This window comes from Bos taurus, chromosome 26, assembly GCF_002263795.3.
Source record: "Bos taurus isolate L1 Dominette 01449 registration number 42190680 breed Hereford chromosome 26, ARS-UCD2.0, whole genome shotgun sequence".
NCBI lineage: Eukaryota > Metazoa > Chordata > Mammalia > Artiodactyla > Bovidae > Bos > Bos taurus.
Genome location: NC_037353.1, coordinates 14652286 through 14675255, shown reverse-complemented (window position 1 = coordinate 14675255; position 22970 = coordinate 14652286). Strand labels below are relative to the sequence as shown.

The following is a 22970-nucleotide window of genomic DNA, read 5'->3' as shown; positions in this document are numbered from 1 at the left end:
TCAAGATACAAGGTGACAGGCTCACGGGTAGCTGGACTTCAAGATGCCAGGGATCCAGTGAGAATTTGGGAGGGGATTGGAGTTTCGAGTTTCTCTGTTCTAACCATGCCATACCCTCCCTGGGAACATCACACTAACTCAGGAGCCCCCTACCTCGGAAAGAAGAACTGCAGAATGCCTTAAAAGTCATCCTATTCAGCAGTAAGGCAGATTATTGACATAGCTTCTGGTAATGATGCTTATCCTTTCCTATGGCTAGAAATCTAACATTAAATGGAACTAAAACATTTAGAATTGTCCAAATAGAAACTTTGATTTTTAAATTTCTTCTGAAGAACTAGTATGCAGAAAGAACTACCATTAATAAGGAAGATTTCAAATAGATTATAAGTTTCTTGATCTGGATGCACACACCAGCCCTTCTAATACTAGTTAACATTGTTAGAGTGCAAACTGTGTGCTGATCATGGTCCTCGTGCTTTGCTTGCATTATTTTGATTAATTCTTTTGAAAAAGGTATATTTTCCCTTTATGCTGGGGACATTTGGTCCCCAGCAGATTTACCAACTTGCAAGAAACTTTTTAAGTAAACAGTCCACATGAGGAGATGCTGGGATTTGAACCCAGTCTGTTACTACGCAGGCCATGCCCTCTATCACTGTTCCCAAATGCCTCTCATAGTTGGCTTTATTCTTGTGTGAGGGCATGCTCAGTCGTGTCTGACTCTTTGCCAACCCCATGGACTATAGCCCACCAGGCTCCTCTGTCCTTGGGACAGACTTGGGAGTCTCCAGGCAAGAATACTGGAGTGGGTTGCCATGCCCTCCTCCAGGGATCTTCCCAACCCAGGGGTCGAACCTGCGTCTCCTCTGTCTCCTTGCATTGGCAGGTGGGTTCTTTACTACTGAGCCACCTGGGAAGCCCCACTTTATTCTTACATACATTCAATTTCCATGAATGTTGGAAAGTATAAACATGGAGGTGAACCCCATGGCCACAAAGGAAGCTTCTTGAGGAAGAATCCAGGGGAACAGGGCTTTATTCTGTTTGGCTGATTGCACAAGAGTGAAAGGAGCAATGGCATTCAGTCAGGACAGTGGAGAATGTTGGGAGGGGGCAGAGAGTGACTGAGTATTTCCTGGAACTTTATTTAACTGTATTGCTGAACTTTATTTGGCAATCTGGCAAGTGCATCTCTTTTGGATAACCATTCACCAACTCTATTCCAGGCTGGGAATATGGAATTACCATTCCTCCTGATAATAAGCCCAAATCCTGGGTTGCAGCAGAAAAAATGTATCATACTCATAGACGCCGAAGGCTGGTCCGAAAACGCAAGAAAGATTTAACACAATCCACTTCGAGTACCGCAAGGGTAAGAGGAGCAGTGGGAGGGAGCAGGTGGCTCTTTCTTCTAGATCACTGAGAATCACAGTTAATCCAGCTGTTTCTACAGAAACCATTTACCTGAGACCCTGCTCAAGGGTTCTAAAAGTGTGCCCCGACCTCTGACCTACTGAATGAGGAAGTCTAGGGGTAAGCCCAGCATTCTATGTTTCAACAACTAAGTCTTCCAGGTAATTCTGAAGCAGGCTAAATAATGAGAACCACTCAAGAGGCACTGATAGAAGCAGAAAATATTTTGGTAGCATATTGTAGTAGTGGAAGTAGCTCAAGACTTTGAACAAGACATCTAAGGATTCAAATCCGGGCTTTGTCTCCTTTCTCATCTGCAAAATGGGTATAATATCATGCATCTACTTAGAGTATTATAAGCTTAAATGGAATAATAATAAATTGAGTGGAACAATAATACTAATAACAATAGTAAATGGTATGTTTTGTGTTCCTTCTATGATGGTAAGTACTGAATATATATCATCTCCAACCCACAAAATCTGCGTTTCATTCTCATTGTACAGACAGTCCTCACAGAGGTTAAATGGATTTGCTTCAGGCTACCCACGTAGCTCAGTTGGTAAAGAATCTGCCTGCAATGCAGGAGACCCGGGTTCGATTCCTAGGTCAGGAAAGATCCTGTGGAGAAGGAAATGACAACCCACTCCAGTATTCTTGCCTGGGAAATCCCATGGACAAAGGAGCCTGGCAGTCTATAGTCCATGGGTTCACAGGAGTCAGACACAACTTAGCAACTAAACCACCACCATATGTCTAGTAAGTGATAGAGTGAACTCAGGCTAAGCTCATTCTAAATAGGAATTCTTTCTATTCCACAAACTGCCCAGCTTACAGTAGATGTGATGAAGTGATTTTTAATTAGCCAGTGAGCTTCTCAGTTCTTCTATGCTTCCAAAGATGGAACCATTCTCATCCTCTTATCATATCTTTTCTGCTAGCTTAGGACCTTGTTCCTAATTAATAATGGAGTAGAATGAATGAGCTGATGAATGAATATTTGTTTTGCAATCAGCCCTATTCTGATGGGGTGAGAAGTTTCTAGAGGCACTTTGACTCCGTTCTTCCACATGAGAGTGCCAAGGAGAGGTGGAAAGATCACTGAGCGACACGTCAGAAGGCCGGAAGCGTGGCCCAGTTCTACAAAGAGTATTGTCGAGAGACTTTGATCACGCTCCCCAACCTGCCTCACTCCTGGCTTCATGAACTATTTCGATGCCACTAGTGACTGCTAGAGGGTTAATTACAAGATCTTCCTTGACCTGGATTTTCTGTTTATTCAAAGTTGAAAAAAATAGCCCCTACATTAATAACCTACGTGAAGCTCTTATTTCTGAAATCATAAATATTATTCAGTATTATTTTACATCTACTAAATCTAGTCATACTTGTAAGATATTTATGTAAAGTTTCTGCCACTGAAATGTCAGCTACAGGAGGGCAAGGACCCTGTCTCTTTCTTCACTGCTTCCTCAGCTCTTAACCCAGTGCTGCATGGTAGGCACTTGTATTTGCTGAACGAATTGAAGAAAACATTGAAAACTGAGATAATTAAATAGAAATAGATTTTACGATAAAAGCTACCTTAGTCATTATAGTAGTTATTCTAGAAGTAGTATACCCTGATTTACTTATTAGCTATAGAAGTTTTTATCTTAAACACTTAAGCCCTGGGGAGGGTGGCATCATTTCTTCCCTCCATATGTAAAGTGGAGATAATAATGTTTTCCAAACTATATCACAATAGCAGTGTGCTTATGAGCTAGTGAAGTGAGAAAATAGAAAGCAATTTGCAAAAGAATCCATTTGATTTGCCTCTGACCTCATGCCCCACCCCATCCCTGCTACCAACTCTAAATAAGGGGCTCCTCCTGATGGTATAGCCATCACCTTGGCAAAATCTCATTTCACTTCAGTTGCTGCTGTTCTCTCTGCATCCCCAGAGTCCATCACCTCTGCAAGGGCAGAGAACCTGTCTGTTATTTTTTTAGTATTTTATTTATTTATCTGGCTGTGTCGATTCTTAGTTGAGTCATGCAGGATCTTTTGTTGTGGCACACAAGGGCACACAGGCTCAGTTGCTCTGTGGCATGTGGGATCCTAGTTCCCCAACCAGGGATTGAACCCACATCCTCTGCATTTCAAGGCAGATTCTTAACCACTGGACCACCAGGGAAGTCCTGAGACTGTCTATTTTGTTCTCTGTTGTACCCTGGATTCTAGCACGGTGCTTTGGCCCAGAGTAGACTTTTGGTACGTATTTGTTGATTGATCAGGTAAACTGCTTTATCAATATAAGGAACATTGTTATGGTGATGATTATCGTTAAATGTTTTACCTCTGTTTTAGGCCATGGCAGAATTTGAAGACCGGGAGGGCTGGGAATACGCTTCTCTAATTGGCTGGAAATTTCACTGGAAACAGCGTAGTTCAGATACGTTTCGCCGCAGACGCTGGAGGAGAAAAATGGCTCCTTCAGAAACACATGGTGCAGCTGCCATCTTTAAACTTGAAGGGGCCCTTGTAAGTAATAAATAGCCAAAATTCAAATTATATTCACAGAGGGAAGACACATGCGTGTTGGACATAAGGCCACCGACTCCACTACTGAAAGATTGCACCTAATTTGGTAGAAAGCCACACATCATAGGTGTTCAGCAATGTGGAATAAATAGACCATTGACACGTGGAAGGTTCTAAGAAGCCCGTTTAATATTGGTTCACCTAACTGTTTCTTCAAGTGTTCAAAAGCCTTTGCTGTGGGTGACATCTGTTAACATTCCAAGCTTAGATTCTTTGGATCATACTCTGGAAACTACAACTGTTCAGCAAGCCAAGAAAGTTAAATATACAGGTGTGAGGGGAAGGAAAACAGAAGATTGGCTCGCAAAGTCAGAGAACGATTCACATGCAAGCACAATAGAAAGGCAGGGAGGAAAAAAGCAGAATGGCAGAAGGAATGAATTAAGAAAATGGTGGTGGTTGATTTAAATCAGTGAGGTGGTCAGGGACCATTTTTGGAAATTTGTGTTTGGACACAACCTATTTTTATATTTCTACACACTAACCTTTCTCTGTTCTTCCTCCCTTCCTCCTAATACTCTTATGTATCCTTTATGCTTTCCTCCCCCCACCTCCCAGAGCTTCCCTGGTGGCTCAGATGATAAAGAATCCACCTGTAATGTGGGAGACCTGGGTTTGATCCCTCCAGTATTCTGGCCTAGAAAAGTCCATGGACTGTACAGTCCATGGGGTCGTCAAGAATCAGACTGAGTGACTTTCACTTTTCTTTCCCCCACCCCTCCACCCTCAAGGGGTAGGGGTTTGGTAAGCCTAGACTTGAGATAGAAAGGCTGGCTCTAGCTTCCCACTCTGTCACTATGCTGAGCGTCATTCATTTTTAAAAATGGAATGATTGAATTAAGAAAAGCTCTTAAAACTGACCATTCCATTTGTTTCTAATTCTTACCTCTTCATTTTTAGGCATTACTGATTGGTTTTCCTGCCTCTTATTTTAGGGCGCAGACACTACGGACGATGGAGAGGAAAAGAGCGCAGAAAAGCAGAAGCACAGCGCCACCACTGTATTTGGAGCAAACACTCCCATTGTTTCCTGTAATTTTGACAGTAAGTTTTAAACGTGGATTTGTGAATTTCACTTCTGTGACTTTTATCTCAGGATAACTATGACTCACCAAATGTGATTTTTAAAAAATCCTTTTATGTAAATGTGACTTGCATTTTCATCATATCATGAATGTGATTTTTTAAAATGCAGTTTTAATAACTATATTTGGGGTAGAGTATGGTCAGATATTTAATCTTAACATAATCTGTCTGATATTTACTCATTCTATCAAGAGCCCTCCAAAGATTATTTTAATTACTGAAAAAGTTCAGAAAGTTAAGGTTGGTTTTAGTGATACCCTTCAGGAATTTTGGAATGAAGCAGACCTACTCTATAATAATAATAGCAAATACTTACATTAGTCTTAGTATGTGCCAGGTACTGTGCATATATTATCTCATTTAATTTTTATAACAACCCTAGAAGGGAGGTACCATTATCGTTCCCAATTTCACAGGAAGAAATCAAGTACAGAAAGATTAAATTATTTGACCAAGATTTTGTAGCTTGTAGGCACTAGAGATAAAATTTGAACTGAAGTATCCTGGTTCCTAGCATTTGCATAGTGAATCACAATACTCTGAAAGTGTTAGTCGCTCAGTTTGGTCTGACGCTTTGGAATCCCATGGACTGTAGCCGCCCAGGTTCCTCTGTCCATGGAATTCTCCAGGCAAGAATACTGGAGTGAGTAGCCCTTTCCTTCTCCAGGGAATCTTTCCGACCCACGGATTGAACCTGGGTCTCCTGTATTGCAAGCAGATTCTTTACTGTCTGAGCCACCAGAGAAGCCCAGAATTTGTGTAGTGAATCACAGTACTCTACCGCTTCTCAAATTATGTGTGTTTGCAGGGGCAGGATGGGGTAGCAGTGTGGTGGGGAGGGTCGTTTATGTATTAAAATAATAATGAGAAGTATAAAGTCTTTGAAATACCAAAGAAAAACTTAACAGATAACTGTTTCTTAGATCTGGTGCTGAAATGGTATAGAAAGCCCTATTTCAGTAACTCCTAGAGACCCGGTGTCATTTTAAAGGTCGGCAATGACAAGCAGTACCCTAAATCCAGGAAGTTTATACCAGGAGTATGCTCTCCTGACTGATACACTTGCAATGAACTTCCTGTGGCATTTTTACAATGCTTCATTTTGCAGGAAACACTTGGAAGACACATCGTCACCGTTGTATACCTTCTGTATATACAATATAAATTGTGGGGAAATGGATTTGGGTAACCCATTTATCTGAAACATGTTATGTCCAATAGAAAAATAGGAGTTTACGGTGTTCCGTTTCTTGCAAGTAACCTGCATCCTGTTCTTTTTAGGAGTCTACATTTACCACCTGCGCTGCTACATCTATCAAGCCAGGAACCTCATGGCTCTAGACAAGGATAGCTTTTCAGGTAAAAGAAAAAAAAACTCCATCTCACATGTTATTACACAGCAGGCTAGCTTGATTCTACTTTTCATCGAGTGGATGCTTTGAGTTATTTTGCACAACAACAGAAAGCTTTTCCTTATTGAGAGTAAGTAGTTTGATATGCATGAAGTCAAGGGCTCAGTCATTAGACAATGGCTGAGTCTGTCGAGCACAGTTGCTGAGTGACGAAGAAGATATGTGGTCTTTTAATACTAATAATCATTAAGGGATTAAGTGATGAAAATCACCAAGAAGAAAAGTAGTTTCTGCTCTCTTGTTTATACTTATACTCTTTTTACCCCAGAACTCTTGGGTTGATTGGCAAGTCAGCACATTTATGGAAATATAAATATTTTTTGTAACTCTCTAAGTTGACAAAATGATTACCACCAGTTCACCCATTTCCCTACTTTGGAGTCCATCTTGACCTCCTCTGCTGCCTGCTCCTCAAATTTCCAGCACCAACAAACCACGAGACTTCATCACCCCTCACACTGACACCCTAATTTTGCTGCCTTTGGACTGGTTCTCAGAGGAAGGTTCTGGGCGTCTGCTGCTTGGGAATTTGTGTGCTGTTGCAGGTGTAACCAGTTCCTGGTCTCCCTGGGCTAGTGTTGTTGTTGTTGAGTTGCTCAGTCCTGTCCCACATTTTGTGACCTCATGGACAGCAGCACACCCGGCTTCCCTCTCCTTCACTATATGCCGGAGTTTGCTCAAACTCACGTGCATTGTGTTGATGATGCCACCCAACCATCTCATCCTGTGTCCCCCCTTCTCCTCCTGTCCTCAATTTTTCCCAGCATCAGGGTCTTTTCCCGTGAGTCGGCTCTTCACATCAGATGGCTTCACCTTCAACATCAGTCCTTCCAATGAATATTCAGGGTTAATTTCCTTTAGGATTGGCTGCTTTGATTTCCTTGCTGTCCAAGGGACTCTTAAGAGTCTTCTCCAGCACCACAATTAGAAAGCATCAATTCTTTAGTGCTCAGCCTTCTTTTATGGTCCAACTCTGATATCTGTACATGACTACTTGAAAAACCATAGTTTTGACTATAGGGACTTTTGTAGGCAAAGGGATGTCTCTGCTTTTTAATACTCTGTCTAGGTTTTTCATAGCTTTTCTTCCAAGGAGCAAGCATCTTTTAATTTCCCTGAGCTATAGGAAGAGCATTCCACTTTAGGACCTGCAGGCCAGCAGAGCGTCCCTTATGGAACCAGCTCTAGGACCAGTTGCCTGACACTCTGGCATGCTCACATCAGTTGTGAGGTGTGTTCCGAGCACTAATATTAACCAACATTTGTGAATGGTTTCCTTCTCTGACAAATTAAGGCAGATTTAAGGTTATCTCTAATACCGCTCCAGAATGGTTTTTGAAGACATTTTTGAATATTCACCACCAGGGGGCACCCAATCATTGCAAGTCAAAGTTAATTTCTTGACTAAAGCACATGCCTTGCAGTTTGATACAGAAGATATACCATCAGGGTAAAAGCAAGGGATCCCATTCATGAGATGCTGCAATGCTAAAAGCCAGGCATCCTGTCAGCTTGTGCAAAAGCTTCAAGTTAGACAGCAGGGTATTGCTCACAGAGGTCAGCTCCCAAGCAGTTGTAAAAAGGTTTAGTGAAATTATTAAGCATAGAGAAGTGGGTTACTTTTTTTTTCTTAGCTGTTTTCAGCAGTACTGAGGCATAGTTGACAAAGTTTAAAGTGAACAACATGATGATTTGACATATGTACACCTTGTGAAAAGATTCCCACAACTGAGTGAACATATTCATCGTCTCTCAAATTTACATTTTGTGAGTTGGTGCAAACACTTAAGTTGTACTTTCTTAGCAGATTTCAGTTATACGAAAAGTATTAACTGTAGTCATCATGTTATCCACTGGATCCTCAGACCTTATTCATCTTGCAGGTGAAGTTTATACTCTTTAATTCACATCATTTCCCCTGCCCTCAGCCACCGCAGGGACCACCATTTTCCTCTCTGTTTCTCTGAGTTAAGATTTTTTTGTTTGTTTCACGTATAAATGATACCCTGTAGTATTTGTCTTTCTGTGTCTGGCTTATTTCACTTAAGCCCTCCAGGTTCATGCATGGTGTCACAAATGGCAAAATTTCCTTCTTTTTTAAGGCTGAATTATATGTTATTGTATGTATGTATCTACCTATATAGATGGATATTTTTTCTTCATTCATTTATAGTTTGCCTTTCATTTTGTTGGTGATTCACCTTGCTGCACTGAAACCTTTTTAGTTTGAGGTAGTTCCATTTGTTTATTTTTGCTTCTGTTGCTTTTGTTGTGTCAAATTAAAAAACCAGGCCAAGTCAATGTCAAGGAGCCTACCCCTGTGTTTTCTTCCAGGAGTTTTATGGCTTCAGACCTCAGCCATGGCCCACTGTTACTCTCTTTTTCTGTTTTAGATCCATATGCTCATGTCTCCTTCCTTCATCGAAGTAAAACCACCGAGATCATCCACTCAACTCTGAATCCGACATGGGACCAAACGATTATATTCGATGAAATTGAAATTTATGGGGAACCCCAAACCATCCTACAGAACCCACCCAAGGTTATCATCGAACTTTTTGACAATGACCAAGTGGTAGGTAATTTAGCATTTCTAAGATGATTTAGGGAATGATGGAGCTCTATAAGGTTGTTTGTCAGAGAATTTCAGGATTGCTTGTTTCTCTAGGGCAAAGATGAATTTTTAGGACGAAGCATGTGCTCTCCTCTGGTGAAACTAGACTCAGAAATGGACATCACTCCCAAACTTCTCTGGTACCCAGTGATGAATGGAGACAAAACCTGTGGGGATGTCCTTGTAACTGCAGAGTTGATTCTGAGGCACAAGGTACTTACTGAGTTCTCACTCATACATTTTTTTCAGAGTAGCCAATTAAAACACTTGTTAACAACTCCAGGCACTGTTTACTTGAACCAAAGGGAGGCATTGACTTTGCCGTGTTTGTTTCACAGGATGGCTCCAACCTTCCCATTCTTCCCTCGCAAAGGGCACCAAATCTGTACATGGTCCCCCAGGGCATCAGGCCTGTGGTTCAGCTCACTGCTATTGAGGTATGCTGCTTGCCGTTTCATTGGTCAGATCAAATGGATGTGGCCACCCAACTGGAATCTTTTGTATAGACATGGAACCTTGCTGTGTCTTTTCTTGCTATCTCCAACTTCCTTTAGAATTTGTCCACAAAACAGAAATATTCATGGAAAATAGAATACTCATCAAAGCAATAAAAACAAGTCAATCCCAATATTGCTGGGGGAATTTAGAATTCCCATTTACTGGGAGCCAGTGGATTTCTAAGTTTCCCGGGTCAACTGGAGAACTGGGAGAGAGGAGATGGACTCAGAGCAGCATGTCTGTGTGTGCTGAGAAAAGGGGACCTGAGGGGGGAGGTGGAGGGGAGGGGTGGGAAGAATGGGAAATGGTGACGTGTCGGGCAGTCTGAGCAGATACAGGTGGAGGGAACTTGATGGACGGCATCCTGCCTACTAGTGAGGGCTCCCTGTTTGTCCAGTCAACAAGCTGTTACTTGGAGGTTTCCATCCTCGGGCTGTCTTGCTAATAAGACTGAGACAGATGACTTTAAACTACAGCTCTTATTTTTGAATAAATGCCTGCAGGTCAGACTCTGTGTTAAGAATTTTACACTTGATCCCCAGAATAACCCTATGATGGGGAATACTCTCAGCTCCTTTTGTAGCTGAGCCAGAGGGGTTACTAACTTGCCAGAGTTAGAGCTGTGGTGCAGCCAGGATTTGATCCCTGCGCTCTTATCTGCTCTGCTGTTTATCCGCTCAGATAAGGGAAGAAAATGGGCAAAGACACTTTCTCTGTCTGACCTCCAGGCTTTCTAGGATAACATTCTCAGAGATTTGAGGCAAATCGGTTACAAGTCCATCTTAAAGAATTTACCAGTTATTAAGAAAGAGTGTTTCCTTTTGAATATTTTTAATATGCTGGGTTTTCTTCCCTTCTCTTTATATTGTTCTCTTAGATTCTAGCTTGGGGCTTAAGAAATATGAAGAATTACCAGATGGCTTCTGTCACCTCCCCCAGTCTCATTGTGGAGTGTGGAGGGGAAAGGGTCGAGTCAGTGGTGATCAAAAACCTGAAGAAGACACCCAACTTCCCAAGTTCTGTTCTCTTCATGAGAGTGGTACTGTATCAAGACTCCATATTAGTCCATGTGTATTGAATTGCTGACTTGTACTTGAAAAATGAATATATACAAATCCATACATTATATATTAATATAGTTCTAAAGTCCGACAACAAATAGAAAAACCCTGCCTTAGTCTGCTTGTCAGTGGCTATCCTCCCTTATCTTCTCACACTGTAGCGATAGTTCCTTAAAGCTTCAAAGAGCCCCAGTGACGCACAAGTATCTATGAGCAGTCCTAAGGTATTTCTCCAGAAAACTTCCATCCAGTCAGCTCTCTATGACAAGCTCTTAGTCCTCCAGGAACAGAATATTAACCCCCAGGCATGCCCCTGTCGGTGTGTGAACCAGAATCCCCCATAGTGACTGGCTGGCTGGGAAAGGGAGCTGCAGAGGGAGCTGCAGAGTAATGAGGTGATGGCGCTTGCCCCGCCTCCAGGTGCCCCTAGGGATGGTGCCCACTTTTGCTCCATAGATGTTCCCCTCTGGTTATTAGAAGTTTGGCAGCCTTAGATCTGGTTCACAGTCCTCGACTGCAGACCCCATAATACTCTGGAGCAAGAAGAGGCTACTCCATTTTTCTATCTTTAAAGCAGTTAAATCCTTAACTTTTTAAAATGGAAAAACCTTTCTTTTAATACTCTACTATAAAAACAGATACAAAGGCATTTCCTCAGTTTTGATGGGGTGGAAGTTCCAGAACCTTCCCATTCCTTTTCCCACCCCAGTCATTTTTCTGACCCTGGGGCCTCCAACACACGGCTCTTGAACTCTAGGGTCATGTGGCTTAACTCCTCCTCTTACGGATAAGGAAACCAAGGCTTGGAGGAAAAATGCCCTCTGCAAGTTCCATAACCAGTGCCAGGTGCGGCCTGCTGTGCTCAGAGACTCTGTCAAGACTACAGCAGCAGCTACATAGAGCCCAGTGCTGGCTGCGTTCACACTCCCTGCATCGGTCTTCAAGCTTGCAGGGCAGGCATTTTCATCCCTCTCAAGTGTGCTTTGGAGAAAACTGAAAGGTTAAGTGAGGCTAGCAAGTGGGTGGCCAGAGTTCAGACTTAAGGTCCCTCCAGCTTCAAAGCCCATGCTTTCCCCTTGGGATGCTACCAGTGAGCACCCCCTGGAGGCTCCAAGCCAGAATCTCAGAGTGATCCCGGGGCCACTCTGCCCATCCTTGTCTTCTCGCCAGCTCCCTCCCCTGACTCCCAAGCTCTAGTCTGGGATCTAGCCTTGGTCAGCAGAAGTGAGGAAAGCCTCTCAGTTGACCCCAACTTCTATTCCTCTGCAAGGACAGAGGTGGAAATAATCTGAACCACACACCAGGCAGACCTGAGACCAGCCCATGATTCCTCAATCAGACAGTGTCACCAAGGTCACCAGATTGTACATAGAGGAACCAGGAGACAATGAGAAAAGAGCGTCCTATTTTGGCATTGAACTTCCAGGGCTGAAAGACTCCCAAGCTACAGTTACTTCCTGTGAAGGTTCAGTTTTATCTCAATCATTTCTAGATTTTAACTAATTCTAACAAAGTGCTGACTTCACACCCTGTTAACAGAGCAGAGCCAGGGACTAAGATACACTTTTAGGCACTTCTCGTTCATTAGTTCAGCAACCCGACTGTTACTGAGATCCCTGGGACACAGAAAGGTTCCCTAAGATCATGCCATGCAGCTATCAGTGGCAGAGCGGGGATTTGACCCCAGGCATCTGGTTCAGAGCTCAGGCCCTTCGTCTCTAGGCTGCTAGCTGCTCACTGTGGGGCCCTGAGCCTATGCCAAATGGGCAGAGAGAGCCTGAGATGGTCCCTTTGGTGGGGGTTAATTGGCAAAGCTGCCCTTGTCAGGACTTGTAGAGAGAAGTGACACCTACCTCTGTGACCCACCTCCCTCCCCAGTTCTTGCCCAAGGAGGAACTGTACATGCCTCCACTGGTGATCAAGGTCATCGACCACCGGCAGTTCGGGCGCAAGCCCGTTGTGGGCCAGTGCACCATTGATCGCCTGGACCGCTTTCGCTGTGACCCTTATGCAGGAAAGGAGGACATCGTGCCACAGCTAAAAGGTAAATGCAAGAGATGACTGAGAAAGTAGCATTGACATAATTACACAACCATGTGTAAAACAGATAATGTGAAGCTGCTGTTTAGCACAGGAAGCTCAGCTTAGAGCTCAGTGATGACCTAGAAGGGGGGGATGGGGAGGTGGGAGGGAGGCTCGAGAGAGAGGGCATATATGTATACTTAAAGCTGAGTCACGTTGTACAGCAGAAACTAACACAACACTGTAAAGCAATTATCCTCCAATTTTTAAAAAAGGGAAATCCAAGTCTCTAAATAACATCTTGGATCTTTTCATGTTGAGCTGATTTCATCTTCACCAACTTCTCAAGGTGCAAGTACTTATTCTCCAGGTTCTGCAGATGAGGGAACAGTTTGATTGACAGCATGCTATGTAACCTTCCCAAGGTGATGCAGTTAGTAAGTGGCAGAGCGCCCCTTGAATCCTGGCCTTGTTTGGAGGGGCCCAGTGCTCAAACTGCTACCTTCTGAAATATCCTGCTCCTGGGAAAAAACATTTCTTTTTTGTGTTGTCCAGCAGAAAAATCAAACGGGACAATGGGTGGTTGCCGTTTGCCATGATAAATATTTTGATGGGAGATACAGGGGCCCCTCTGTGAGCACTGAAGGAGCAGGGAATTTTTAAATTGCTTTCTATCTATTGTTCCACCTCATTAATGCATCACAACATCCTTACGATGTGATTTGAAACATATGATTTCATTGTTACCCTTGGAGGAAAAAATAATACCTGCTGAGTTTAATTCCTGGCTTTAGGTCACATAATTAATGTGTAAGTGTTAGAGCAGGCTATAGTATTATCCTAGGGTTCTGTATGAAAGAATAACTATATGGATAGCATTTTGCACTTGTTTATTCAAGAATTACTTGTTTTTTAGTTTACCATGTGCCAGAGACTGTGTTAGGGGCTGGGGACTGGATCCCACCCATGAGCAAGATCCCTAGGCTTGTGAGATTAGACCCAGCGGAGAACTGACACCCATTCAGCTGATCGCTGATGGCCTCAAAACTGAAACAGATGTCTTCTGTTTGAGCAGCTGTGCTGCTAACTGGTTCTGTGTAATCTTCCATAAGGTTTGGTATTGATTTTACAGAGCCTCTGAAACTTATCTGCATTGTGGGTCTGAGCATCCTGAATCCCTGATTCAGAGAAGAGAGAAAAAAATCCACAGTCACACTTGAGCCAAACCCTACATGTGTTTATCCACACATTTCCCGTGAAATGCATTTTGTGCTGAATAGATGGTGCCTAAACAGCAACATTTTTATAACAAGGATTCACGTAACTGCAGACGTTCTTTGATCTGGGATTATATAATGGAGAGAAAGTGTTTCCCTGGTGTGTTTTCTACTGCTTTCATGAGGGAACACTCTTTGACACAAATATGTGAAATCATTAGGAAGGTATAAATGCACATTTTCTCTGGCCTCAGAATCTGAGTGGACCTATGTATGTCAGTAGGTCAGGGGCAGACAGAGGCCTCCTGGTTCATAATTCTATGGAGTTAACTCAAGGCTTCAGAGAGTCACTGAAGAGGAAATGGGGAACACATTAAGGTGTGTGGGAATGGGTGAATGGGGAACACAGTGTTCCCAAGACCAGAAGCTGTTATTTTAGATCCACCTGATACTTTGTTTAAACCAAGTTGAGGTAAGAGTGCAGGGATATGCTCGGTTGGTCTGGTGGGGGAGGCACACACCTCCCATCCCCAAGGTGTTGTTGACATGAGGACTGTGACATGGAGAACTGATGATATAGAAAGGATCCCCCGTGCGGTTTTCCAGCATGCCTGCCCACTCACCCTTCTGTGCTGCTGCAATTGTTAGGAGTTGGGGGAAGCTATCTTGGAAGCATAGAGACTGCTGATAGATCTGGGTGTGCCACATGGATACTCAACCACCTAGCAACAGCATAGCAACTGGTGCATCATAGATTCTCAGTGTCAGTCTCCTCTGCTTCCCCAGTGTTCCTCTGATCGTTTCTTTGACATTTACAAAGGGCATGCTTTGCTCTGTACTCTGGTATGACAGTTAAAACACAAGCATTAACGTCAGAGAGACCTAGGTTACTTACTTGCACTTGTGATTGATTGTTCAACCTGAAGCAGACTTGCTTTCTCTGAGCCTCAGTCTGTTTGTTTTTAATCTCTATAATGGGTATAATGCCACATATGCACTTATTCTACAAGATTTTTGAGGGGTTAAATGAGATCATGTATGTAAAGAGTTTAGCCCACTGCCCAGCACATGGCAGGTGCTTAAAGAACGTGTTTTCCCTCCTGTATGTCCTATGCATCAATTGCTGGGTCAAATAAAAAGTTCTTATGCCTTGGCAGAGTTTGTTCTGTCTGGGTTCTGGCTTTCTGATGAATGTCTGTCTGCCTGATGTCTTCATTCATAAAGCGCATCTGTACTTCTCACTCCATCCTGCCCCAAGCTGAAGCTTTGGCACCCCATTCAGCTGAACCAAATCTGGTGAGCCCTGGGAGGCTACTCATGAGCCCTCGCTCTAACCCCAGACTCTAGAGCCACACATATTCTGGGAATTATTTAAAGTCAGGATGGGTGCCTTTTCCCTCTACATATACTGTAAGAGGGAGAAGGCAATGGCACTCCACTCCAGTAATCTTGCCTGGAAAATCCCGTGGATGGAGGAGCCTGGTAGGCTTCAGTCCATGGGGTCGCTAAGAGTCGGACACGACTGAGGGACTTCACTTTCACTTTTCACTTTCATGCATTGGAGAAGGAAAGGACAACCCACTCCAGTGTTCTTGCCTAGAAAATCCCAGGGACGGGGGAGCCTGGTGGGCTGCCGTCTGTGGGGTCGCACAGAGTTAGACATGACTGAAGCGACTTAGTAGCAGCAGCATACTGTAAGAACTGGGGCTGAAAGAGGCCGCTGCAACTTCAGCCGTGAAATGTGCCTATTCACCCTGCTTTGCTTTTCTGTGTCTTAGAACAGATCCCATGAAAAGGAGGCTCCTTTTCTGTAGCCCCCCAGGGCCCCAATATCACTCCTGTATCCTCTAAAGACATGTGTTGATAAAATGCTTTTTTTGAGCATTCCCTATCTACAGGCATTGGGCTAACTAAGGTGAAAGGAAAAAAAAACAGGCCAGATAATCCCCTTAAAATGTCTCAAACCAATCATATTTTGGGAAAAGTGATGAATTGTTGGGTTATTTTTCTACAGTCCAGTGTGGTCTTCTCCATTTAGTAAGTCTCATCCAGGAGCAAACTCTACCATCTACTGTGTGGCTGTTAAACTTGAAATAGAAAGCTTACCACTATATTTTTGTAAGTATCTGAGATTATGAAATTGTCTGTCTTGCAGCCTCCTTTTTGTCTACCCCACCCCGCCGGGACATTGTTATTGAAATAGAGGACACCAAGCCATTACTAGCTTCAAAGGTAGGCTTAGAATTGATCGTTCATTGAATGATGTTGGCTTTATCTTCCAGGTATCTAAGCATTAGTTGAATTCAGTCGAACAACCATTCAATGCGACTAAAGATAACAAACGAACTTATCACGGTAAAGAACCTGGCTCTTACATTCATCAGTAGCTTTGGTGACATTGTGTGAACTCCTGTCCTCTCCCCTCAGTCACCAAGGATACTTAAAATAATAGTTGGAACCGTGCTGCACTCTGCACGAGGGAGGGGAATCTAGACAGCAATAAGTTTTAAAATCTCCCCAAGTGATTCTAACGTGCAGGCAGGTGTGAGAACCGTTGATGTGGATGGTCTGAGTGGTATCATTTGCAAGAGCAATCTCAGGACCGAATATACAAGCATCACAACATTCAGAAGAGAGATTCATGGACTAACTCACCAGTTCTTTTCCCCCTAAATGAAACAGAGGAGTCATGGATTTTTAATGACTCTATTTGTCAGTGTATGGGATATCCCTGACTTTTATATTCACTGTGGTTTTGAAATTAAGACATTGGTGGAAATGCTCACTCAGGACCCTATTTTAAAACCATTCCATCCAGTTTGACAAGAAGGAAAGGGTTGGCGGGAGGGAGTTCTCAGCCCAGAAAAAAGAAAACATCAAATATCTCCCTGTTTCTGTTGGCATTCATGATGGACTTTCACAGCATGTTTTAATGTGCAAACTGGCCAGAAAGTACACATGATTGCACTTTAATGTGTTAGATCCATAAACAGTGCCTTTAAAGAAATCGACTTTCTTCCCACTGCATTAAACTCACTAACAATTGGACCATATTAAATGTGGGCTCCACAGCCAGCACCGCTAGCAGTGCGTTTGATTCTATTCCCTGAGAACCCTCTGCAGTCAGAAATGACAATATCAAATTTGCAAAACCACTGTGTTTACTTTATAAACAACCCCAGATACTCTCAATAAAACAGTAGTAGCCCAGGGAGAAGTATAATATACTTAAGATCTTTTAAGTACATTTTCACAACTACTCTGGAAAAAGCCAGTTTAAGATACTACCCTGTGATCTGCCTCCAGATTCCATTGCCAATCAGGTCTTTGTGCCTTCTGTATACCCGGTAGCCCCAGGTGTGGAGGATCAAGAAAAAGAATAAAGTCACCTATGCGCCAATCTCACTCATTTCTTCCCAGTAGTTAAGAGATGAGGCTGCTGTAGCAACACACAGTGAAAGCTGAATTTACAGCATATTTTAAGTTGCAGCCCAGTGGGATTGAGGAAGGTCGTATCATTCTCACATACTGTATATCACTTTAATCAGCCGCTCTCCTAACACCTAGTGGATGTATACTGGGTTGATAAGAAAGACTATTCAGAATGGCCTCTGAAAGTCTGATTCCATCTGTTCATTGGGGAAGACAGGGCTCATCTATGCAAAGTCAAATGAGCAAAGTTGAGCTCTGGAAGAACCAATGACCAGCTTGCTGATGTCCTGGATTATATGTACATGTAAAATATGTCCACACATGTAACACACATACCCGCATGTAATGTGTGTGTTGTGTATGTTACATGTACATGCTTTGTGTGTGTGATGAACGTCTATTACCACTAACTCAGTTCAATCCTCTTATGTGGGTAAATGGAGGGACTGGGTCAACACTGTGCTGAGGATGGAAGCTGGAGGCTGTGGCTTCAGGTGACAGCCTCATGCTCACAGAAACTCACACCACCACCCTGTGGTGACTGAGAGCTCTCGTGCGATGGGCTCAGCACCACCACAAGTAAAGTGGGAAATACACACAGGGCGGGGTGGGGGGATCACTAAGTGCTAGCTGGGTGTCATGGACATTCCTACATGGCCGTTTCAACGATTACCTTCCAATTCCAGTGCTTAAGCAGTATGTCAACAGCACTCAGCAAAATGGCTTCTCCAAGGACAGTGCATGTATGTATGATAAGAAAACGCACGGAGCTGCCTGGGGCTGCAGGGACTTCGCTCTAGAGGCTCGAACTCTCCTTTTCAGATTCTTTCTAGATTTTGGAGCGAAAGATGATCTTTAAACAAATGTGATTGAAGCTTCAGGGGAGAATCTGCTGTGCCCTGTGGATGTAATGAAGCAAGTTACTTCAAGTTGCTTCAGTTACTTTTTCATGTGAAGTTATGAGCAAGTGGACGTGAATATATTTTCCTGTATTCTAGATTTTAACATCAGCAATCTGTTTTGAAAATGCTTTTTAAATCATGAACTGCTCATTTCTTTGAAAAGATTTCGGATAGATGAAAATAGATGTGAATAAAAAGATTCTAAAAATCTGAATTCAGAATGTGCAAACACTTTTGGTATAAAATCCCTCTCTCCAAAATCTCATTTCAGTTGTGGTAATTTAACTCTTAATCGCACTTTGATACTAATCTAATAGAATTGTTACATCTGCCTCTCTGCTTCTCTTGGCAATTCTGTGTGCTAAACAAAAGTTGATCTGGAAAATGCTGAGGGGCACTTGCAAAAGAAGCCTCATAGCCATCCCGCACTCCCTGCAGGAAGTGCCTGTAGTAAGTAATCACAGTTCCCTTATATTGGAAATGAAGTTAGGAGGCCACAATTCTTCAAACTGCCCTGAGGGCGAGCTTGGCTAATGTTCCAGCAGGTACCAAGAGAAAAGTGAAACCCCAACATCCTAGCTGTCAATTCTTTCATCTCCTGGTAGATTCTCCATGCAAAAACTCAAAAGGGAAGGATTTGGTCAGTGAGAGACTTGACATCATAGAACAACTTTGATGGATGGATATGTATTTGGTACTTTAACATCAACATGGGGAAAAAGCAAGAAAAGATGCTTATTAATAATGATATTGCAATCATGCTGGGTATAAACATCTTGCAACAGGAGTTTTTGGAGAGATGAGAATTAAGCCAGCTGGGAATATACTTTAAAAGCTAAATGGAATGAAAGGTTTGGGGCAGGAAGGAGAACAACTATACCCTGCTAATCCCCCAATGCCATATGTAATCACTGTGCTGGTGGACAGAGATTGTCTAACTCTATTAAAATGGGATGTGGGTGACTACCTCCAAGCCTTTTGTTTTAATACTGTTTGTAACTCTTTTGCACATTTTCAGAGAAGAAACCAAAAAGATGTGTTTAATAATGAGATCATCTTGAATAAATAAACCATCAAAATGTTGATAATATAAATGATGGTTGAAAATAATGTCTCTTTTTCTCTTTCTTGTTCAACCTAATGCTCATGGTTCTCTACCTCCGTGTGACCTATACATGTTTTGCCTTCTTCCTGGCCATATATGTGATGAACAGCTAACAGAAAAGGTAACTGTTTTATACAATTTGCTAGATTTATAATTCATGTATTTTTCCTATGGCTGATATGTAAAAAAAAACAAAACAAAAAACTGTTTTTAAATCCAGGATTGGGTTTACTGATCCACAGAGGGGAAATAACTGTATGTGTAAACATATGTGTACTATACACAGAGAAGAAGTAGCTTTTCTTGAGTATTTCTTCTGTCTCACCCCCTGATGAAATAGGAGCTGTGTTGCCGATGACATACTATTTTGGGCAACCTCTTTACTAGGTGGATTAAGATGCAGGTGGGTCTGATGAGGATCTATTCTTGTTATAAATCTGAATGGAATTTATAGTCATAGCCTACTATAAACTACAGCCTTCTGGAGTTTGAGAATATTTCACAAGTGATTCCAAATGCCATCCCTTCCGCCCAAAGAACCACCAAAGGTTCTCAACTCTGGCTGCACATTGCCTGGGGAACTTTTGAAAGCATCCTGGACGCCAGGTCTCACTCCAGGCTGATTGAATTAGAATTTTCAAGAATAGATTGGGAGCCACTGGTCTGAACAAAGCATAATGCCTCCGTACTCTTGCTTCACATTTTATAACCAAAGTTCCTCCTCCTAATCATCTTTGATGTCCAGAACAACCCTATGAGAATGATGTGGAAAGACAGTGTTAGCCAATTCAGTGGATGAAGAAAATGTTGCTCAGAGATTTTAAACAGCATATCTAATGCGGTGTGGTTTGTAACTTAAGGGTATGGCTTATAATGTAAAGGATAGAACTTGAGTTAGAAACAGTTTCTCCCATGCTTAGCTTAGTGAGCTTTGTTTTGCAATGTGTTGCTGGCTAAAAAGGCTAAGAAAATGAAATAGTAGAAAAACACATACTGGAGGATGGAACAGTCAACACATACTACAGGGTTGTTTTTTCACTTTACCTGTGTACGCAAATGTTGTTGAGTCGCACTGTTGGCGACCCCATGGACTGCAGCATACAGGCTTCCCTGTCCTTCACTATCTCCCAGAGTTTGCTCAAATCATGTCCATGGATGTGATGCTGTCTAACCATCTCATCCTCTTTTGCCCTCTTCTCCTTTGTGTATGTAAATCAGTTCAGTTTAGTCGCTCTGTCGTGTCTGACTCTTTGCAGCCCCATGAACCACAGCACGCCAGGCCTCCCTGTCCATCACCAACTCCAGGAGTCCAACCAAACCCATGTCCATTGAGTTGGTGATGCCATCCAATCATCTCATCCTCTGTCGTCCCCTTCTCCTCCTGCCCTCAATCTTTCCCAGCATCAGGGTCTTTTCAAATGAGTCAGCTCTTTGCATCAAGTGGCCAAAGTATTGAAGTTTCAGCTTCAACATCAGTCTTTCCAATGAATATTAAGGACTGATTTCCTTTAGGATGGACTGGTTGGATCTCCTTGCAGTCCAAGGGACTCTCAAGAGTCTTCTCCAACACCACAGTTCAAAAGCAGCAATTCTTCTGCACTCAGCTTTCTTTATAGTCCAACTCTCACATCCATACATGACCACTGGAAAAACCATAGCCTTGACTAGATGGACCTTTGTTGAGAAAGTAATGTCTCTGCTTTTCAATATACTATCTAGGTAGGTCATAACTTTCCTTCCAAGGAGTGAGCATCTTTTAATTTCATGGCTGAAATCACCATCTGCAGTGATTTTGGAGCCCAGAAAAATAAAGTCACCACTATTCCCACTGTTTCCCCATCTTCATTTCCCATGAAGTGATGGGACCAGATGCCATGATCTTAGTTTTCTGAATGTTGAGCTTTAAGCCAACTTTTTCATTCTCCTCTTTCGCTTTCATCAAGAGGCTCTTTAGTTCTTCTCCACCCTGCATACATAAGGCTGGTATGTAAATATCAACAGGATAAAAGAGTAAAAACAGTCAAATGAATAGACTGTATCCATAGAATGTTAGAAAATCACCCAGTATAGCTGTGGCCATTAAAGCCACACACATTTCATTGGCCAAGGATCATCACCTCACCTCCAGCTTCCAGGTGGAAGAATTCTTATTGCTTTGGTTCATGTAAACAAAAGTCACATAATCTTACTTCTTTCAGGTTCAGAAGTACCTGTTTCTCTTTTCTATTACATAGTTTTCCTGCAATGATTGGAAATCCAGGTCATCACTAAGGTTTTGCCATTTTGTTGTGTCTTTCTTTAGGAGGAAGAAATTGTTGACTGGTGGAGTAAATTTTATGCTTCCACAGGGGAACATGAAAAATGTGGACAATATATTCAGAAAGGTTATTCCAAACTCAAGGTACCTGGGCCTGTGCAACTGTGGGTGGGGGATGAACATGCGTTAAGACTGGTAGCATGCCGAGCTGAGTGAAAACCTGAAAGGTCGATGGTAGGGGTTGAAGGGGAGGGGCCAGGAGCACCTCTAGGGGAGCCGTCTTGTGATGGATTTTGGCTTTGCTGAGATTTCCAGGGCTTGAGAACAGCTGTTGATTTATGGTTTTTGTGACTGCCACTTTGGGGCTTAGGACATCTGGCTGAGTGAGGGCTGGATTGGGTTGGCACTGCGCTAATTAGAGCCGTAAACAGCTGTCCAATTTGACCAAGGGAGACCTTAGAAGTCATGGTGCTCTTGCAAAACAGCATGAAACATCAGCATGCTTCATTCTGTCCTCCATTCTGGGCCTCAGTTTTACTAGCTGAGCAGTTGATTCTTTTACATGCATGCAGCATACAGTCACAACTGGGTGTCCAGGAGGGAGATGAGCTTTTGCACTAGGCAGATCTGGTTATGGATGATCTTTCTGTTAAGGGTTTTAGTTTTCTAGTTCTTTTTTTTTTTTTTTTTTAGTTTTCTAGTTCTTTATTCAGTTTTCCAGTAGTAAAGCTAAAGCGAAGGCTAACATTTTCAGAACAATGCATAGCAGAAAGAGAAACTTTAAAATGAGAAATATCAGGCCATTAAAGTAATCATCTCACATGGAACTCTGCTCAGTGTTATGTGGCATCCTGGATGGGAGGGGAGTTTGGGGGAGAATGGAGACATGTATATGTGTGGCTGAGTCCCTTTGCTGCTTGCCTGAAACTGTCACAACATTATTAGTTGGCCATACCCCCAATACAAAATTAAAAGTTAAAAAAATGTTTTTCTCCATCAAAGTGGGAAAATCCACATTCTTGCATGTGATTGTCATCACGTCTCAATGTAGCTTAAGAAACACCAGCATGTAAAGAACCTCTCATTTAGAGAAATAGACTAGTCTGGTGGATCAGCCCCACAGTCCATCCTCCGTCTCTCCCTCTTTCCTTCCTTGCTTCTCCTCTTCTTCTAGCTCTTTATCAAGGTATAATTTATATACAGTAAAGTGATTCATTCAGTGAGTTATGATTATATACATATACCTACATAAACCACTACCAAACAAGGCAACAAACATTCCCCTCTCCCCAGAAAACTCCTTTGTGTACCTCTTTCCAGTCAATTCCTAACAACCTTCCAACCCTCTTTGACAGCTGATCTGAT

The 22970-nt window shown here is 42.6% G+C and overlaps 1 protein-coding gene across 6 annotated transcripts in view; it reads left to right on the top strand.

Moving 5' to 3' along the window:
* MYOF (myoferlin) overlaps positions 1–22970 on the top strand; it is a 180291-nt gene that overhangs the window by 128141 nt on the left and 29180 nt on the right. For 3 of the 6 annotated variants that reach the window (XM_024985588.2, XM_024985587.2, XM_005225523.5), the window contains 13 exons: positions 1230–1375; positions 3766–3939; positions 4935–5043; positions 6367–6444; positions 8891–9072; positions 9166–9324; positions 9450–9548; positions 10487–10648; positions 12549–12714; positions 16065–16141; positions 18028–18084; positions 19458–19469; positions 21651–21749. In XM_024985588.2, the coding sequence (XP_024841356.1) occupies positions 1230–1375; positions 3766–3939; positions 4935–5043; positions 6367–6444; positions 8891–9072; positions 9166–9324; positions 9450–9548; positions 10487–10648; positions 12549–12714; positions 16065–16141; positions 18028–18084; positions 19458–19469; positions 21651–21749 (1520 nt within the window). 6 annotated transcript variants of the gene reach the window in all.